The sequence below is a fragment of the Heterocephalus glaber genome, unplaced genomic scaffold (genome assembly GCF_053883595.1).
Source record: "Heterocephalus glaber isolate CG9 unplaced genomic scaffold, H.glaber_assembly_v1.0 deba00000347, whole genome shotgun sequence".
In the NCBI taxonomy this organism is placed as follows: Eukaryota; Metazoa; Chordata; class Mammalia; order Rodentia; family Bathyergidae; genus Heterocephalus; species Heterocephalus glaber.
In genome coordinates this window covers 45,756,465-45,777,808 of record NW_028258143.1, presented here as the reverse complement: position 1 = coordinate 45,777,808, position 21,344 = coordinate 45,756,465, and the positions used below count along the sequence as shown (strand labels likewise).

Here is a 21,344-nt window from a genome sequence, read left to right as displayed (position 1 = left end):
ATGTAATAAAATTTGGGCAAAATATTTGAACTCTTTTGAAAGAGGGAATGTAGATGTTAATAAGCCTAAGAAAATACATTTCATACTAGTAGTATTCATTAAAGATACACAAAATCATTCTGTTAATTAGAATGGCCAAAAAAAAAAAGAGCTTAGAACACCAAATGCTGGTAAAAGTGTGGAAAAATGAGACTGCTTCTATATTGCTCATGGAAATGGAGGACGGTACAAGTCATTCTGGAAAACATTTTTGTAGTGTCTTACAATGTGACACACAATTTCCCTAGAGTATTGCTCATAATAAATGAAAACTCAGAATTTTCTATATCAACACATCACAGCTTCATTCAAAACTGGGCTAATAGAAAACAATAAACACTGCAGAGCCCAGTGATCTTGAGAAATAGCTCAGGGATGGAGCACTTTTCCTACCATGCATGAGTTCCTAGGTTTGATCCCCACTACTGAAGAAAAAAAATCCAACCAAACACACACATGTCCTTCAATAAGTGAATTTCAATAGGTGAATGCATAACCAAACTGATATACCTATACAATGGACATGACTTATCCATAATAAATAGCTGACTATATCATATATCTATGATTTCATATATCTATATCATATATCTATGAAACAGCATGAATTAATCTCAAATGCATTATATTACTGAAAGAAGTAGATATAAAGAACTGCATTTTTATAAGACATTCTGCAAAAGGCAAAATAATAGTGATCTAGAACAGACTAGTTGCCAGAGATTAAGGTGCGGAGAATTTGATGAGGTGTGACTCAGAGGAATGTTGAGTGACGGAACTGGTCTGTACTTGAATGTAGGGTAAATACATAACTCTATCCAATTGCCAATCTTGCAGAACCATAAACCAAGAAGAGTACATTTTACTGTTTTTAAATTTTAAAATGTATGTGTCTTTTTATTCTTCTTTGTGTTCTTGTGTTGCTTAAATGCTCTGCTAGGCAAAGACCACATGAATATCTGTAAGCTATTGTATTTATTCAACATTTAGTAATATTTTGAAATAATTTAAATTGCCTTTAATATTTTGAAATGATTTAAAATATCTTTAATATTTTAAATGTTTACAATTTACTTTAATATTTTGTGCTATACTGATAAATCTTATTTTTCTCTGAGTGGTTAAAGAATTGTTCGATGAGATACTTGGTAAGCCATAATACTTTCTTTTTCCCCCTAGGTTGTCTCCTCTTTATCAGCAACAAATATATTATGTGTACATGGTTTGTTAATAAACTTGGAGGCCCTCTTCAATGACATGATTATTGTTTTGTTGCACTTTATGACTCTCTCTCCATATATATATATATATATATATCCATATATAGAGATATCTCCATCTATATCTCCATATACATATATGGAGGGAGAGAGAGAGAGAGACACTGCTCTTTGGGGTTCTTTATTTCATTGTTTTAATGATTTTCTGTGTCCTTATTAGGCATTGATATCCCATAGGCATGTATGCCTACCATACAGTCCTGTAGCTTAACAAAAGAGGAGGGTTAGAGTTGCTTACATCATTAACAAAGTCATAAGAGTAGCTTTGCTTGATCAGGGCAAGCAGTGAGAACAGCAGAGCAACAGGCTGAGAATGGATCTCCGGACAGCACTATCATCTGGGTAGGAATACAATATCAAGGACTTTTGTGGACGTGTTCTTTGACCTCTACAGTGTTTACTGTTTTCCATTAACAACTTCACTCATATATATTAGCTATAGCCACTTACTGGTATTTGAATTTGTGACTTTCAGGATGGAAAGACCAAGAAAGAGTCTGTGAAAGGAGCCTCCACAAAAAGTCCATAAGATGTCAGGGAAAATGAGAAAAATATGTTTAACAACAGACCAGAGAGTGAAAGAAAAATGTAGTTAACCATATCAAATACCCTTGAGAGAGCCAGTCAAGATAAGGAATGCAGGTCATCCATACTGTAGAGAGAGCATGCTCAGTTAAATGGGGTTAGAAATCAGATCAAACTGTGCTGAGGAGTGAGTGACTCTTAGAAATTGGAAATAATGAATGTAGAGTGCTGGTAGGGAGTGTTTGAATGAGCTGGGAAGAGAGAGACTGGATGGAGGTGGAAGGGAGGCCAACAAAGAGAAATCAGTTTGTTTTTGTTTGCTGGCTCATTTGTTGATTTAATTTTGTGGATAAGAGTGTGAAGAACATATATAGGCTGAAGGGAAAAAATAAGCAAAAAAGAAAATGCAAAAGATGAAGGACAAAGGAGATAATTAATGGCAAAAGGTCTCAGCCTCTGGTGAGATGAATAAAATCAAACACAGTCTTTGCTTGAATAGCAGGAAGGATTCCTGATCCTTCTTTGAGATTGGAGGAAATGAAAAGTAAGAATGTTTATAGAGTTAGCCATTTAATTCTGGAAGGAATTGCAAGGATTCACAAGTAGTTTTCACAGAGTGACCTCAATTTTCTTGTTAAAATAGCAGGTGCACTAAGAGTGAAGGGGGGGATTGTGTGGCTTGAGTGGAGCGATAAACTTTTGAAATAGCAACTGACCACAGTCAGAGTGGAAGGATTACTGAATGCTATTGAGGGACTAATGCAGGTTAAAAAACCGTAAATCCTCAGAGTTGTATAATGTGCTCTTTTTGCACTCATAAGCCTGGATAGAAAGAGAAGATTCACTACAGCTTGAATTCAGTCATATGTTCTGTATAGAAAAGAACAAGCTGTAGAACAGTGCAGTAGGCTGCTGAGCTCTTTGTAAAATCTCAAGGAAGAACTAGAGAGAATAGGGAAGTTCAAAGTTGCTAGAAGTTTCACTGAAGTCTAAGAAAAAGAAATGAATAAAAGGGTTTATTATATTTGTAACCTAACTCTTAACTGAATCTTGTGTTTCTACTCTACTTCCTTTTTATCCTAATTTTACCAACTGGTTTATACACAGTCGTAATATTTTGTAAGATGAGTTTTAGATACAAGTCCAGGTATAAGCAAGTAAAGAAAAATTTAAAGTATGTAGATATTCAAACAGAGACATGTTTCCTTTAAGCAAGAAACATTAGTATTTAAAATGTCTCTCTTAAGCCATTTTAATTGAAAATATGATGCGGGAGGTAGTTGAGAGGTTTGCTACTTGATACAGACTGCAAGTTTAATAAGGTTGCAGAGGCTAGGGCTTAAGCAGTGATTTCAGCTCAGAATAATTTTGATTTGTGGAAACTGTGGGCAATGTTTGAAGATATTTTTGCATGTCACAACTGTAAGGTGAGACACTACTAGCATCTGGTGCCAGAGATGTTGCTAAATGTTCTACAATACAAAGAAGAGTGCTAGTCCCTCTCCAAAAAAGAATTATATGGACCAAAATGTCAATAGTGCTTCAGTCGAGAAACTTAATTAGATTAATTATTTATTTCTAGGAACGACAGAAGAATTAAAATGCTATGAATCTGTTTGGAGAACCACTGAAGATAGATGCAGATCAGGAAGAGCCACCCAAGTTGGGGAGCATGCCAGGTGACACCAGCTTCAAAGATTTATGTGCAGGCTTGGCTTGTGAGTGAGAGGGCAAGCCTTTATTTGGAAACAACCATGGCAAACTGGATTTGTGGCTCAAATTTGAAAATGATTCTTGGGGTAGCAATTTATAAAGCAAATTTAAGGAGGATGAAATCAACTGAATTTAAGTGAAAACAATTGCTTTAAAAAAAGTCATGATTCAGATATTCTTAAAAGACATTTTAGCTCTTCAGGGAGTTTTAGGATGAATATAGAAAAACAATATTGGTTTGTAAGGAATCAATACATAATACAGTGACATATGAGAAACATTTGTTTTCTCTGTGACCTACCAGCCTTCTTCTGCCTTAAGTCCCCACCTCCCTTGGGTTTCTCAAAACACAACACCCATTTCTTCTTTGTGGTCAGTCTCAAGGAGTTGGCCATTAATTCTCTCCCCAGTTAAATATGTAATAAGCCCTCTCTGCTTTGGTTGAATTAAAATATAACCTCCAAACAAACATGACCTTTATTTTGCTTCTTTTGAAACTTCACTATTGAATTAGTATTTTTTAGATAATATATACTTTCACAATATCTACCTTTTGAAATACTTGAGAGCATTACAATACATAAAAGGATTTGAGACTTTTTAATTCAAATTCTGTTTTGTTTAATTGGATGGTCAAATATTCACTTTATATGGACTTACCATCAATGAAAATAATTTTTTTTCCAGTACCGGGGATTGAACTCAGGACCTTGCGCTTTCAAAGCAGGTTCAGTGCCACTGCACTAAATCCCTGGCCTCAGTAAAAATAAATTGACACAGCTACTTTTTCTTACATAATGAAATTGACTGACCCTTTCAACTACAACTAGTAAAGTCAACACTATCCAATAACATCAGTAACAACAATTTGTCTGATAGGTTCATCTATAGTTTAGATGGATTACAAAAATTGGGGAGGAGGAGAAGAGCTGCTGCCAGTGCAGAAGAGGTGAACCTTCCAGGTCACAGTACCACTGCCACTAGCACCAAGGAGGTGAGCTCTGCAGGCTCCAGCAACACACATCCCTCCCCTTCCCCTGCTGAACAGAGAACACATTTAAACAAGTCACAAAACCAGACTCCCAGATCACCTACAGCAACCCCAAAGGGAAATGAGATGGAAAAATCTGATACTCAACCACCTAGACTCCATGAACTAGCAACAAAAGAGGATCTGGAGAAAATAAAATCAGAAATAATTTATCAGATAACTGCAGAGATTGTGCCCATAGGGCAAGACATGATTAATAAATCTAAAGTGGACACAGATAAAAAAAGAGGAGCTGAGAAACATGATGGAATCCCAAGATAGAAAACAAATGGAACCCATAAAACAGATGCAAACAGATTTCCAAGAGATTAAAAACTCCATTGAAAGTTTACACAGCAGAATGAGCCAATGTGAGGACAGAACTTCAGATATAGAAGATAAGTTTGCAATTAGTGACAAGGAAAAGAAAAATTTCTTTAAAATAATAAGGGACCACAAGAAATCAATCCAGCAGCTGCTAGACGATGCAAAGAAGAATAACATAGACTGATTGGAGCCAATGAAGGAACAGGAGAGAGTGCAGATGACATAAAAAAAAAAAAAAAACTGTTCACAGAAGTGATGGCAGAAAACTTCCCAAGCAGGGGAGAAGAACTTGACATACACATAAGTGAGGCATATAGGACTCCAACCAACCTTGATGAAAAAAAAAATCTACACGTAGGCATATAATAGTTAAGATTCCAGAAACCCAACAGAAGAACAAAATTCTACAAGCAGTGAGAGAAAAAAAAACAAATCACACACAAAGGAAAGCCCATTAGAATCACAGCAGACTTCTCAACGCAAACCCTCAAGGCAAGAAGAGCATGGAGTGACATATTTCAAGCCCTAAAGGAAAACAGCCTTGATGTACCCTGCAAAACTATCTTTCAAAATTGATGGAGAAATAAGATACTTTCATGACAAAGAGCACCTGAGGAACTTCATAAATACAAAAAAATCAGTCCAAAAAATTTTAGACAATATCCTAGGAAAAGACAATGAGGATCACAACCCCAGAAAGCCCAGCAGAATGAATCCATTTGACATAATAAGAAATTAAATACAAAGGGGGAGAATCCAGGAAAAAGAAAAAGTCATGACAATGATTAGTCATTATGTATCGGTTATAACCATCAATGTTAATGGTCTCAATTCACCAATCAAAAGAAATAGACTGGCAGAATGGGTCAAGAAGCAAGATCCAACAATATGCTGCATACAGGAAATACACTTAATTCAAAAAGAAACTCATAGACTGAAAGTTAAAGGGTGGAAAACAATACTTCATGCAAGAGGAAACCAAAAAAAGGCAGGAGTAGCTATCTTCTTTGCAGATCAAGTGACCAACACTGATTAAGAAAGACAAAGAAGGATGTTACATCCTTGTAAAGGAAGCAATCCAAGAGGAAGAGACGACAATCATAAACATATATGCACCAAGCACTAGTATACCCCACTATATAAAACAATTAATAACCGACATGAAAAATCAAATAAGCACTAATACAATAGTAGTGGGGGACCTCAATACTCCACTGTAACAAATAGATAGATCAACTAAACAAAAAATAAGCAATGAAATACTAGGGCTGGGGATTTAGCTTAGTAGTTCTGCCACCTGCCTCACAAGTGCAAGGTCCTGAGCTCGATTCCCAGTACCAAAAAAAAAAAAAAAAAAACCCAAGAAATGAAATACTAGAACTCAAACTCTTGAACAAATGAACTTAACAGATGTTTACAGAGTGTTACACCCTGCAAAATCAGAATACACATTCTTTTCAGCTTCACATGTTATTCTCCAAAACAGACCACATACTCGCTCACAGAACACGTTTAAGTAAGTACAAAGGAATTGAAGTTATCCCCTGCATACTATCAGACCACAGTGTGATGAAATTGGAGATCAATAGGAAAAGAAACTGCAAGAATTTCATAAACACATGGAAATTGAACAACACAATTCTGAATAACCAATGGGTCATAGAGGAAATTGAAGAAGAAATCAGACAGTTCCTACAATTAAATGACAATGCCAATACAACACATCGGAATCCATGGGACACAATGAAAGGAGTCTTATGAGGGAAATTCATAGCAGTGAATACTCATATTAGGAAAACAGAGTGAGCCCAATTAAACAACTTGATGCTGAATCTCAAGCTTCTAGAAAAAGAAGAGCAGGACAAATCCAAAGACCATACAAAGGAGGAAATTATAAAGATCAGAGCAGAAATCAATGCATTGGAGACTAAGAGAACAATAGAAAAAAAATCAAAGAAGAGAAGAGTTGGTTCTTTGCAAGAATAAAGAAAATTGACAACTCTAAGGTAAGCTTATCAGAAAAAGGAAAGAAAAGGCCCAAATCCATGCAACTAGGAATGAAAAGGATGAAATTACAATGCACCCAGCAGAAATCCAGAGGATCATCAATATGTACTTTGACAACCTATACACCAATAAGATGGAAAGCACAGAAGAAATGGACAGATTCCTAGGTACTTAAGAATTATCAAAGTTGAATGAAGAAGACCTAAAAATTCTAAACAACCCAATATCAATCAGTGAAATTGAAAATGTAATTAAAAACTTACCAATTAAGAAAAGCCTGGGTCCTGATGGCTTCACTGCTGAATTCCGCAAGACATTTAGAGAGGAACTACTGCTACTACTGTTCAAACCCTTCACTGTAATTGAAAGGGAAGCAATACTCCCGAATTCATTCCTGGAAGCTAGCGTAACCTTGATCCCCAAAGCAGAGAAAAACCCAACCGAAAAAAGAGAAGTATAGGACAATCTCACTAATGAACATAGATGCAAAAATCCTTAATAAAATACTGGCAAATAGAATGCAGAAGATAATCAAGAAGATCAAACACCCTGAACAAATGGGATTTATCCCAGGGATGCAGGGATGGTTCAACATACCTTTTGCAATACCCCAATATTGCAAAGCAATAAATGTAATACATTATATCAATAGAGCCAAGGAAAAAAACCATATGATCATCTCAATAGATGCAGAAAAAGCATTTGACAAAATCCAATATGCATTTATGATAAAATCCCTATAAAAAATTGGAATAGATGGTCTCTACCTCCATCTGATAAAGAAAAACCATGAAAGACCAACAGCCAATATCATATTAAATCATCAGAAACTAAAATCCTTCACACTAAAATCAAGAACAAGACAAGGATGTCCACTATCACCACTCCTGTTCAGTATATTCTCGGAAACATTAGCCACTGCAATTAGTCAAGAGAAAGAAATAAAAGGTGTAAAGATAGGAAATGAAGAAGTCAAACTGTCATTATTTGCAGATGACATGATACTCTATATAGAAGACCCCAAGAACTCCACCAAAAGTCTTCTAGACTTAATAACCAAATTCAGTCAAGTAGCTGGATACAAGGTCAGTACACAAAAATCAATAGCTTTCCTCTACATGAACAACAGACTCACTGAGAGAGAAATAGAGCAAATAATTCCTTTCACAATAGCGTCCAAAAAACTAAAATACCTAGGAATCAACCTAACAAAAGAAATCAAAGACCTCTTCTCTGAAAATTATTGCATTCTGAAAAGAGAGATTGAAGATGATATCAGAAAATGGAAAGATATCCCTTGCTCCTGGGAAGGAAGAATCAACATAGTGAAAATGGCCATACTTCCAAAACTTCTATATAGATTCAATTCAGTCCCAATTGAAATCCCAGCAGCATACTTCACAGACCTTGTGAAAACAATCCAAAAATTCATTTGGAACAAGAAGAGACCTAGAATAGCAAAAGCAATTCTAAGCAACAGAGACATGGCAGGGGGTATCACAACCCCCATCTTGAAACTATACTACAAAGCTACTGTGATATAAACAGCATGGTACTGACAAAGAAACAGACCTGAGGACCAGTGGAACAGATTAGAAGATCCAGAAACAACTCCAGACATACTCAGCCACCTCATCTTCAACAAAGGAGCCAGACACTCTCACTGGAGGAAAGATAGCCTCTTTAATAAATGGTGCTGGAAAAATTGGGTTTCAACTTGCCAAAGGTTAAAACTAGACCTATATCTCTCACCATGCACTAAACTAAAATCAAAATGGATAAGCTGGGGATTTAGCTCAGTGGTTCCGGCACCTGCCTTGCAAGCGCAGGGTCCTGAGTTCTATCCCCGGTACCAAAAAAAACAAAAAACCCCCAACAAAATGGATTAAAGATCTAAATATTAAAACAGAAACTCTGAACTGGCTGCAACAGAGGTTAGGTAGAACTCCTGAAGACACTGGTTTGGAAAAGATTTTATGAACGAAACCTAAATTGCCTGTGAACTAGCACAAACAATCAACAAGTGGGATCTCTTCTTATTAAAACGCTTCTGCACAGCAAGAGAAACCATCAGAGTGAAGAGACAACCTATAATGTGGGAAAAATTTTCACCTGCTGTTCCTCAGACAAAAGTCTACTATCTCGAATCTATAAAGAACTTAAAAAAAAGACCTCCCAAATTTAAAGATCTAATCCAAAAATGGGCATCTGAAATGAACAGACATTTCTCAGACAAAAAAGTAGAGATAACAAAGAAGAATGTGAAAAATGTTCAACATCAGGGGTCGTTTGAGAGATGCAAATGCAAACAAGGCTGAGATTCTACCTCACCCCAGAAAGAATGACTGCTATCATGAAAACAACCAATTACATGCTGGTGGGGTTGTGGGGAAAGAGGAACACTGCTCCACAGCTGGTGGGAGTGCAAACTGATGCAACCACTGTGGAAATCAGTATGGAGGTAACTCAAAGAACTAGGACTGGAAGTCCCATTTGATCCAGCTATTCCTCTGCTGGGGATCTTCCCCAAAGAATTAAAAGAATCATACCACAGTGATGTATGTGTACCCATGTTCATAGCAGCACAATTTGTAATAGTTAAAACTTGGAAGCAGCCCAACTGTCCATCAGCTGGAGACTGGATAAGGAAAATGTAGGGTTTTTTTATAAAATGGAGTACTACTAAGCCATAAAAATGAGAAATTAGAGAAATTTATAGCTAAATGGATGCATATTGAGGTAATAATCTTAAATGAAATAAATAGGACACACATGAGTAAATACTGAATACTTTTTCTAGTGTGAGAAACTTAAAGTGTAAATGAGAACTAAAAGGTATAATAGATAATGTGAAATAGGAAGAAAAGAGGCAAAGGGGAAGGGTAGGGGAATGGAAAACAGTGACTGGATTAATATGAGAAAATGAAAAAATGGAAGCAAAATCTTTGTAAATAGGGAGGGATGGAGGGGTTGAGGGAAGGGTAGGGGAATGGGGAAAATATAAGAACCAAGAGAGATTATGTAAAGGTGCAAATTTCCAATGATGAATGTCATTATAGTGCATACCTAAAATGTACCAATAAAATTAATAATAATAAAAATTAAACAGTTGGGCAGTACTCTATGGTTTATAAAGAAGGATAAATTTGAGTCATCTGAAGGAAAATGTATGCAACCGGAGACTATAATGGTAATTAAAATAAATCAAACACATCAGCTCAAATATTGCATGGTTTGGGCTGGGGATTTAGCTCAGTGGTTCCGCAGCTTGCCTCACAAGCTCAAGGACCCGAGTTCGATCCTCAGTACCAAAAAAAAGAAAAAAACATTGCATGGTTTCTTTTATATGAGTAACCAAAGTATAAATAAAGAGCAAAATAAAAAATAGATAATAGGAAATAGGGAGAAAGATCTCTTGCAAAAGAAAAGAGGACCAGCCGATAGAATGGTGTGGGAAGAAAGGGAGGGGAAGGGAGGTGGAAAGAATTAACCTGTGTTATGTACATGTACCAACTCCATACAATGAATGTAATAATGCACAAATAAAAAAGTGCAGGAATATCTGGACCTTAAACACCTCTGTACTCCTGTACTCAGCACCAAACATGACATCAACCAGATCACCAACAAAAAGCACCTCATTTGTTGATGAACACAAATAGGTCAATTTAATTTTTTAACTCTGTACTTTTTCTAATACAGAAAATGCACATAGGGAGACATATTGAAAAATTTATGTGAAGGAGGTGGTATTTAAGTAATTCACCACTATTTTCAACCTTGATTCTCTGTGCTTTCCTAAAATAATAATAATACATGGAGATCTTTAACTTTTTTAAAGGTTTTGTAATATGTTATTCAATTAAAAATGGATTGTGGAGACATAGCTTAGTGGTAAACCAATTGCCTAGAAAGCATGGGTCCATTCCTCCAAACCGGAAAAAGAAAATTGGGTGATTGTCTACTATAAAAAGATAAAAAGTTATACTCTTTATCTCTTTTGTAAGTGCATAGGTTGGTTTGTATCCAATTATATATTTCTTATGGATATGTGACATTTCACTCTTTTAAAACAGTATTTTTTTCCAGTGAAATAGTGGAAAACACATACTAGTCATTTGCATATATTAACAAATTTACCTTGACTAACGATAATTTAAACTTACCATCAGGTGTTGTATTTTAGCACACTTATTTTTAGTTGGTACTACAGATAGTAATTACTTCTTTTCTATAAATCATGCTGTACTAAATCATTAGGCTTCTTTAAAAACCCAATTTGTTCTTACACTCTATATTTCCTTTCCTTTTATCTTTTTCTGCATGACATTTAAAATCAAACTTTACACATAAGTGACTTTGTTATTTATTACCTTCATATTACCTAACACTAGCTTGTATTTCCACTGAAGCAAAGACATTGGTATACTTTTTTTATTGCTGTTCTACTTTTGCTCCTGTTCATAAAACAGGCATTTGATACTTATTTATTGAATAGTTATGGTTCTTAGAAATGAATTGAAGTACTTTTCTACTGGCACAATGAGGCATCTGGTATCTTCATTCACTTTTCAAAAAAGTTTATAATTTTTAATTACTTGACTTGCTTTAATTTCTTAAGGTATTACCTTTTTTAAAAAACTTTTGTAAGAAGTAGAGTGCTGTACAACTCCACTTAAGCGGACTGGACTCTTACTCTGTTCCAGATTTCTTTACTCACCCAGCTACTATTTGCATATGATCCATTAGGAGTTCATACCATGTGAACATTTTTGAACCCACAAACCTTTCTAGGTAATTGGGGAAATAATTCAGTTCTCTGGTGAGTATTATAAAGTAACTAAATATACTGAGTTTAAAATAAAGGAAGGAAGCAGTACTACCTTCGTTATTTTCATGTTTATCTGCACACCTATTTTCCACATTAAATCTGTAGCTGTTGCAAAAAGACTTTTGTTTCTCAAAATCTCATATTACTCGTGGTGTACTTGAAGAGTCACTTTTTTTTTATTAAAAAAAAAAGTCAGTTGGGTGTAGGTTGTAATGGACCAAGATCATTAGTGTAAACTCAGTTTTTCAGGCTAATAAAAGACATAAAGTGAAAATATGAATAATCCTCAGATAACTTCCTTGGGTCTTTAGAATTCATTACATGTTTTTATAAAACTAGTTTTTCTTTTAAATTATGTGTTGTTTGAGGTAATAATGAAATTATTGGAGGATAGCATATTTGCTGGGCAATTTTTGAGGACAAGAACCATATCATGCCAATTTTGAAGCAATCAAAGACCTCATTCCCTTGCATATGGTGAGCTTTAAATAAATAAATAAATCTCTAAATATATAAGCAAAAACAGTAGAGACTGAGGATAAGCCTGACAAAGTAAAAATAAGACATCACCAATAATTTATCATTTAAAATTATGAATATATAACATTGGATGGTATTAATGACTCAGAAATCATCCAATTTCTCAAGCTATCCCCTTGAATGAATCATTTTAATCAACATTGTAATTGTAATTTCTAAGTGAATATTTAGATTAGTTGTTATAATATGCTATGTAATAATGGATAGGCTTATTTTTTTCCAGTCTTATAAATATAAACAATTTAGAAAAAATCCTCAATATCTTCTTCGTTTAAATAAATGGTCATTTTCTGGATGTCGTATTTTCCAAACTTAAGACTATTTCTTTGTACTTAGGAAAGGCAGAAAATGGGAGTCAAGGAACTTTAGGATTATTCATCAGCTATCCTACTAAACTTTATGTGTATAGGTGTATATATTGTAGCCAAATACACAAAACAAATAAAAATTTCACTAAGTAGGTTTACATACTTTAACAAATGAGAGAGAAAAATTTTTGTGATGCCTAATATTTATTTTTATGTTAATAGTGCTACCATTAAAAAGAGAATGTTGAAAAACACATTGCTTTCTTTTAAAACAATATTTTCTTTTAACTATACCTCATGGAAATAGTACAGTTATTATATGAATCAATTTTTAAAGATCTTAAAGGTATTTAGTTGAAAGCAGGTATTTTAAGCAAGAATATTTTCTCATTATCCAATTATGTATTAGCAATAACAATTTGGAATGTTTATAACTCAGTATTGTGAAAATAATAATGTATGAATTGCTAACCTTGAGATCTCATGAACTCCAGTATTTTCCTGAAGACTCTACACTTCTGAAAACATTTTTTCAGTTTGTTGATATCTCATTTTTTCCTAAAAAAGAGATATGTTTCAGTGTTATAAGAAGTTATATTTTCAAATAATAAAGATGACTATAAGGTACAAACATAAATACATTTTAAAAAATCAATAGAAATCTTTGATGTAAGTATAGCATTGTGTATAGGAATAGTTACCGACATTGTACATATTTTAGTGAAGAAAAAATCCTAAATAATATAGTAAATTTTGAATAATTTACATATTTTAATTCATTTATTTCCATTTTTCAATCCACAAATATTCTTATGGAGAAGTTAAAGATGTATCCACTTAATGAATCCACTTCATATCACAAGTTTAAGCAAGTTTTACCCCTCAGAAGATTCATATATTCAAGGCCCACAAAAATTCAATAAAAATCACCCAAAATTTGTAGGTTTTGAAATAAAGTAACAACTAATTTTTTTATTTGTTTAAGTAAAATGAATTCTAAAATCAAAAGTTTATATATTCAGGTTTTAAGATAACTTTGGCTTTTGGAAAAATAAAAAAAATTCTTTAAAATAGAGATGCACTGAAAAATCTTGTTTATTAAAATTACATTATCAAAATTTAAATTGATTACTGCTACAATTTAAAGAGATTATGGAATCCTAGCAGTGATGACCTGCTTTTTACTTACACAAATTAAAATTACTTTTCCTAGATCATTAATGAATTTTCCGCTCTCGTCTGTTATATGTCCATATGAAAATATAAAACTTCTCCTAACAATGAATTAGAGAATCTTCTGAATTGCAGTATATTAACTGTGTTTGAATGGTGGGCAGAATTGAACAATCACTAATCATAGCCAATGACAGTAGCATATCTAGAAATACTACATATGTGTTACTTGGGTGAAGAAAACCCTTTATGTTAAAATAATATGTGACTATTCATAGATCTGTACTCCAGTTCTTAGGAATGTAAGGTGTAATAGACAATGCGAAATAGGAAAAAAAGGGGCAAAGGAAAAGGGGAAGTGGGAGGGGTAGGGGAAAGGAAAGAACGGAATGGAATTAATATGAGAAAATGAAAAAATGGAAACAAAGTCTCTGTAAATAGGGAGGAGTGGAGGGGTTGAAAGGAGGCCGGGGGAATGGGGAAAAGAATAAGAACCAAGATAGATTACCTAAAGGTACAAATTTCCAATGATGAATGTCATTATATTGTATACCTAAAATGTACCAATAAAATTAATAAAAAATAAAACATGCACTAATGTCGGTTCACAGTAACATAAAAATAACCTGGAAAACATGAGCACTTACAGGATGATTGAATATAACAGCCCACATCTAGAAATATGATTTAATTATTAAAAGAATGAAATAAAGTTATAAGTAAAAACTGGGAATTTCTATAAAGTGTTATCCATTGAGAAAAACAAGGTGCAGAAAAAATATATATATACATATAATATGACTCACTTTTTAGAAGACACTTTCATGAGAATATGTGTATATGTTTATATTATATTAAAAAATATAAAAGCTAGGAGTAAAGATTTGCTCATAAGTTTATACATATGGATGAATGACAGAAGGATGAATGAAGAAGAGAAAAGTCAAGACAAAAGTGGGCCAACAGGAAAGAAAAGAACGAAACATTAAACAAATTTTGTGATAGAAGGATGTATACACCTGTATTAGACATGTTTGTATGGTTCAAGCTCATCAATTTTAAGGTCAAAATGGACATTGGCTTAACAATTTTTAAAAACAGAAATCAACTTTTAAACATTAAATTGATTGCAGAATTCCTTAATCTCATGAGGAATACAGAGAATTTCTGCTAGACTTGATCAGATTCCCAGGAAATGCATAAATTCTTACAGATGGTCCTAGGAATACAGCTAAATTGAAGACTGTGTTAGTCACTTACTTTCATGCCAAGCTGCAGAAAGAGAAATGAACCCTAAAAAAAGAAAAACTGATATTCACTGATAGGAATAAAACAGAGAGATCTTCATAACATTTCTTAGTTCAACTTGTAGTTAATTAAGCAGACTATCTGAATTATTATGATGAACATTTTCCCTTCACAGTTACTGCCCCCTGCACATTATGAATGCCCAAAGAAAGTCTTGACGGGTTGCTATAGCTTCTCTGACAATTTTTGTTCTCTTAAAATGAGGAGCAAATCCCAGACATTCTAATCAGAAAACGTCCTTATCTTTTCTTCCACAATAAGATGTAAGAAATGTCTCAAGTAATTCCCTGTATAAAATACCTAGCACCTAATAAGTATCAAATAAATGTTTACATGCTTTCTTTACACTTTAGCAACATTGTATCTTTAGACAGCAAAAGAGTATATACAATCAAATAATTAGCCTGACTTAAAATTTGTATGTTTGTAACACCATGGAACACAGGTCAATGTCAAGTATAAAATGTAAAGAAAAGAGAGATCCAATCTAGATATCACGAAAAAGTTTCATTACAGAAGTCTATTTAGATGTCACTATAATACAGTGACTTTACAATAAGGTGAATACTCAAAGAATCCTGAGATTTTAAAAAATATTATTAAAGAAATGTAGATTAAATGCAGTTTAAGAAAGAAACATTAGTGGCATGATAATGTAATAGAAGGTACATAGCTCTAAATTAGCAAAAATCAGGTTAACATCTTCCTCTTATTTCTTATCTGTGACTTTGAGAAAAGTGATATCAATTTCTTCATCTGTCAAATGGACATCTGAATTTGTATTTTACACTTTGTAGTAAAAATTAAAGCATCTAAATACAACATGTGACTCACAACAGATTCATAATATACTATTAGATTTCCTTAGAACAAAAAAAGGAACACAGTATAATAGAATATTAATACATTAAAAATCAATTGATATATTTCCACTATTTAATTACAGATGAATTTATTGCACAGTTCTTATTTTAAACATATTTGCTTTAGATCTTTTTCATGGCTATTAACTATGGGATAAAAATGAATTACTATCAGGGGATGGGACTCACAGGTATTGGTGACCCAACATGTTTTCCTTTCTCCTATTTTTTTTGTCTTATAACATAGTTAGGTCTCCTTCCTCACTATCACAGAATGAGGAAATGAATTAGAGACAGCCAATCAAAGGACTCCATCCTTTAGGCTGTGCATTGTGCAGTGAATCAATCATACTAAGGTTATCAGTCAGGGTCCAATTCAGAAAATGCAATGTATTCCAGGTAGTCAAATGGAAGTAATCTCATAAAGGGAACTATTTACAAGGTTATGAAATAGCTGAGATGCCAAATAAAACAGGGAAAGGAAAAAAAAAGGATGGTTAGCAACAGTAGGAAGATGCTCTACAGCCAAGGGTAGAGGTCCAAAGTGGGAGGCATAAAGGATACCAGTTGCTGTCTGGTAGCAGCCAGATCCCTGGGGAAATTACTGCATAGGGGCTGGGAATCACAATAACATGACCATTAGAGCAAGGAGTGCCCTATGGAGGAAATGCAGCACATAAAACATAACTGAATGGGTGAGAATATTCTGGTGCATCCTTTCCCCATGGCTCCCACTGTCCCAGCCAGTGCCTCCTATTTATTGAACTCAGTAGGAAAGCTACTAGGCATAGAATTTAGAAAATGCATTTTGCAGAAGAGCAGAGACTGGATCTAAGCACAGATGACTATATTGTTGACAAACTAGGTTAATCCTTAAAATATGATCTGTTGGAGCAAGGAGTGGAAGATAAGGCTTTTTGACTTCAAGAACATAGTGCTAGAAGGATGCATATGTCTACAGGCACAGGTCATCTGGGAAACCTGTAATTCTATATGCAGTAGGATTGCTGCTGTTTATAGAACAGCATATCAAAGAGGTCCTCCCACAATGAAAAGACAGCCAAGTCACAAGGAATAGGGAGAGTGCTGAGCTTGCTGTTTGAGTCCCAAATCCTTTTGCATGATGTGACCTCACTTCTGACATGAGATAAGATACCTCTTTTTTGTTTCAGTTGTATTGTACCAGACTTTTCTCACTTGCAATAAAAAGTCTTAACTAATATAACCAGGACCATTAACGTTCAATATTTTAAGTTTTGCCAGGAAAAATGCTAAGTATTATCACTAAAAGAAATGAAATTAAAGAATGGATTTAGTTATTTAATATTAGTAAAAAATGTTAAATGAATGTGTTCATGTTGACTGGTGTTGGTTCTCCATAGGACTCAATAAGTTCTTGTCCTCTCTTTTGTCTTAACTAGGTAACTTAAGTTAAAAAAAACCCACAATCTAGAAAGGCAATTTCTCCCAGTCTTTTAAAACAGAAGAACCATTTGTTTTCTTTGACTCATATCTGGTGATCAGACTACAAAAAGAATGCAAATCAAGGCCATATGGAGGCTATCAAATCCAAAATTCACTACAAAAAGAAAAGTGGTTCTAAAGTTATTCTGCAGCTAGAGAATGTGAGATACTAAATGGAACAGTGTTGTCCTCTTTTATTCTATCTCAACACATGAAGAACAACTTTTTAGAAAATAAAGTGAATCGTTCATCATTTAATCCACTGGCAACAAAAGGAAAAGGAGGTCCAATCAACCTCATTAGCTATCTCTTCATTTGTTCTGAACACTAATATTTCTATCACTTGTTACTTTCACTGCAAGCAACGCCTTTACTTTTCCAGTTAAGTACAAAATAAATAGCAATGAGTTTTGCTTTGTAGGATAAAAATTCAAGGAAATATAAAGTTGATTAGCAGTTTTGTTTGTTCATTTTGGGTACCTAAAATTGAAAGTCAGATCTTATCAGTAAACATTTTTGTTTGAAGAATGAACTACAACCCCCCAATTCTTCTCCACTGAGAGATGTACTCTTTCCAGGTTGAATTTCCAAGAACATGGATTTAATTTTTCTACAATCCACATGATGAACCAGATAAAAATTACATTTTTAGCATAATAATTGCATGTCTTTGTGTCTTAAATTCTCAATCAGAGTATAAATTCTTTAGGCCAAGACACACTTTCCAGTCTGCTTGTAATAAATCTTTAATGTAGTCTTTAAAAAAAAGCTTTATTAAACTAATATTTGGATAGTATGCAATTTACAAACTTTAAGTGTAATATTAAGTAGATTTTAGTGTGTTATCAGAATTGTACAACCATAACCACAATCAAATTTATCATTTTTGTTATCCCAAAGCAAACACTCTGGCCACTACTATCATCTCCTAATCCCTCCCTGCTAAATCTAGGCAACCACAGAGCTACTCTCTATCTTTAGACATTTTTCTATTCTGGTAAATTTTTAATTCAAAATAGACTGCTAATAGCAATAATAAAGACATTAACATATCCAAAGAAATGAAAATCCTGCAAAGTGAGCTCTCACACCATATTGGAGTGAAACTAGAAACCGACAGCAGCAATCACTTTTTTCTTTCTTTTTTAAATTATTATCTGTCTTTTATTTCATACTTTACACACACACACACACACACACACACATATATTTTTTGTACCGGGGATTGAACTCAGGACCTTGTGCTTGCAAGGCAGGTGCCGACACCACTGAGCTAGCTCCCTGGCCCTATTAACTTTTTCATATAAGGGAAATCATGTGATATTTAAGCTTGTGTGTCTGATTCACTATATTTAACTTTATGGTCTCAAGGTCCATCCATTTTCCTACAAATATCTCAATTTCATCTTCATTTATGGCAGATCAGTACTCCATTGGGTACAGACACCACATTTTCTTCATCTGTTCACCCTAGGATGCTCCAAGATTTAGCTACTATGAGTTATGCTGCTATAAATATGGGTATACATTATACTTTTAGTTTTTTGAGGAATCTCCTTATTGATTTCCACCATGGTTATATCAGTTTGCAGACAACAATGAAGAAGAGTTTCTTTCTCCCCACAGCCTTATCAGCATTTGTTATTGGTTGATTTCTGGATGGTCAATGTACCCCAGTAATTCTCTTATGAACAGAACCTAAGCTCTTGTGTAATTAATTTATATCCCTTCAGTCACCAGAGGTACAAAAGGCAAGGACATGAATTTTAGCATCCTAATTTCAATGGCAATCAGCATAGATGGGTAAACTTGATCAGAATCACAATCTCTATCATTTTCAGGTATATTTTTATTTTTTTCTAAGTAATACTAATATAGATGAGAGCTTAAGGGCCCTTATACTTAATGCAAAAAGCTTTCTTCCTCTTAAAAAAGGATTTTAATACATCTATCTGTCATATGACCTAAAAATAGAATAATTATTTTTATTTTCTTGTGGAGTGTATAGAATATACCAGGCTCTATTGGCTAGCAGTGGGGGCTCCGGAGATTGTGAACTTAGTTACTATCTTTTTGGTTTCTGTTTCCTCATCTATAACTTCAGAATAATTCCCAACATGATCACTACCTCCACTCACCTCAAAGATTGTTTTCTTAGGATTATTTATAATGATGTTTCAAAGACATTCAAAAGTTCAACCCCAAAGCATTACTGTCAGTGTTTTTTGCACCATTTCTATTTGTGTATGTACGAATTTGAATTGCATTTTGAAATATATTTTGAAATTCATTTTAAAATAACTTTTTAAAATTCATTAATTTTTAGGTACATTTTGGGTATACAATATAATGACATTCATCATTGAAAATTTGTACCTTTGCATAATTTATCTTGGCTCTTATTTTTTCCCCATTCTGCTGCCCTCACTTCAACCCCTCCACCCCTCCCTATTTACAAAGACTTTGTTTCCATTTTTTTTTTTTCTCTGATTTATTCCTTTCCCTTCTTTCCTTTCCTCTACACTTCCCACTTTCCCTTCCCCTTTGGACCTTTTCTTCCTATTTCACATTATCTATTATGTATTTTGATCCTTATTTACATTTTTAGTTTCTCACACCAGAGAAACTATTCGGTATTTACACATGTGTGTCCTATTTATTTCACAAGAGTATGGCCTCGGTGTGCATCCATTTAGCTCATTCTTTATGGCTGAGTAGTACTCTATTTTATATATTTTTTTTAAAACCACACATTTTCTTTATCCAGTCTCCAGTTGGGCAATTGGGCTGTTTCCAAGTTTTAGCTATTACAAACTGTGCTGCTATGAACATGGGTGCACATATATCACTGTGGTATAGTTCTTTTAATTCTTTTGGGAAGATACCCAGCAGGGGAATAGCTGAGTCAAATGGGACCTCTAATCTTAGTTTTTTGAGGTATCTCCATACAGATTTCCACTGTTTAAAGTAACATTTTTAAAGGTCCCTTAATGCACATACATTGTTGGATTGAATTTAGATCCTTATATGAGATTAAAGAAATTACTCTGTGATGAAGTAGTGTTGAAGACTATAACAGTTTTATATTAGGAAAATATTTTCAGTTTGTCAACATTAATATATTAAAATAGGATTATCTAAAATGTACTGGTAAAGAATTTGATATAGTTTTGTATTCATTATTAATTAACAACTCAGTGAAAGGATATGTTATTACTGTAGGATAAAATATATTGTGTGCCAAATTGAAAGGGAACCATTGGCAATATTTTTTTTTAAGTAAGCTGGACTTGGTGGTGTACACCTTATTCCCAGCACTCTAGAAGGCTGAGGCAGGAGGATAAAGTTCAACCCCAGTCTAGGCAATTTAGCAACTTAGTGAGACTCTGTCTCAAAATTAAAAAAAAAAAAAATTGAATTAAAAATGGACTAGGGATGTAGCTCAGGGAAAAGGCTCTGGTTTTAGGCCCCAGTACTAAATTTAGAAAAAAAACTTGAAAGATTTCTAATATTTCTGGAATGGAAAGATGATATTTTAAAGATGTCAATATGTCAATATGCTGTATGACCAAAATTAATCTTTAGATTTAATGTAGTTCCAATAACATAAGAATGGTTTCTTTGGTAATTTAACAGTATTTTAAAATTTAACTAATAATCATGTGAAAATAATTTATAGAATCTTTAAAGAGTATGGTACTGTATTGTGTTTCTGGTAATGGTGGTGGGTTAGGGAAAATTGAGAACTCCTGTGTGAAACAATGAAACAGTATAGAGCTATAATAAAATAGTATTGGCTTAGATAAAATTTTCCAGATCATGAAATGCAAAGAAAATACACTCTGTGCAACAGTGTAGTTTAGGACAGAATTACAGATAAACAGAAAATACTATATTATATAAGTATGATTTTAGAAAAGCTGGAAAATTATCTTT

The 21,344-nt window shown here is 33.7% G+C and overlaps 1 protein-coding gene across 5 annotated transcripts in view; it reads right to left on the bottom strand.

Annotated features, from left to right (window-relative positions):
• The window catches only part of Csrnp3 (cysteine and serine rich nuclear protein 3), a 188,922-nt gene that overhangs the window by 143,598 nt on the left and 23,980 nt on the right, over window positions 1–21,344 (bottom strand). For 3 of the 5 annotated variants that reach the window (XM_087199774.1, XM_004857599.4, XM_021238562.2), the window contains one exon: window positions 13,073–13,158. The exons of the other annotated variants lie outside the window; for them this stretch is intronic. In XM_087199774.1, the coding sequence (XP_087055900.1) occupies window positions 13,073–13,085 (13 nt within the window). In that variant the 5' untranslated portion in view covers window positions 13,086–13,158. Of the gene's footprint in view, window positions 1–13,072; window positions 13,159–21,344 lie in introns of those variants that run through there. 5 annotated transcript variants of the gene reach the window in all.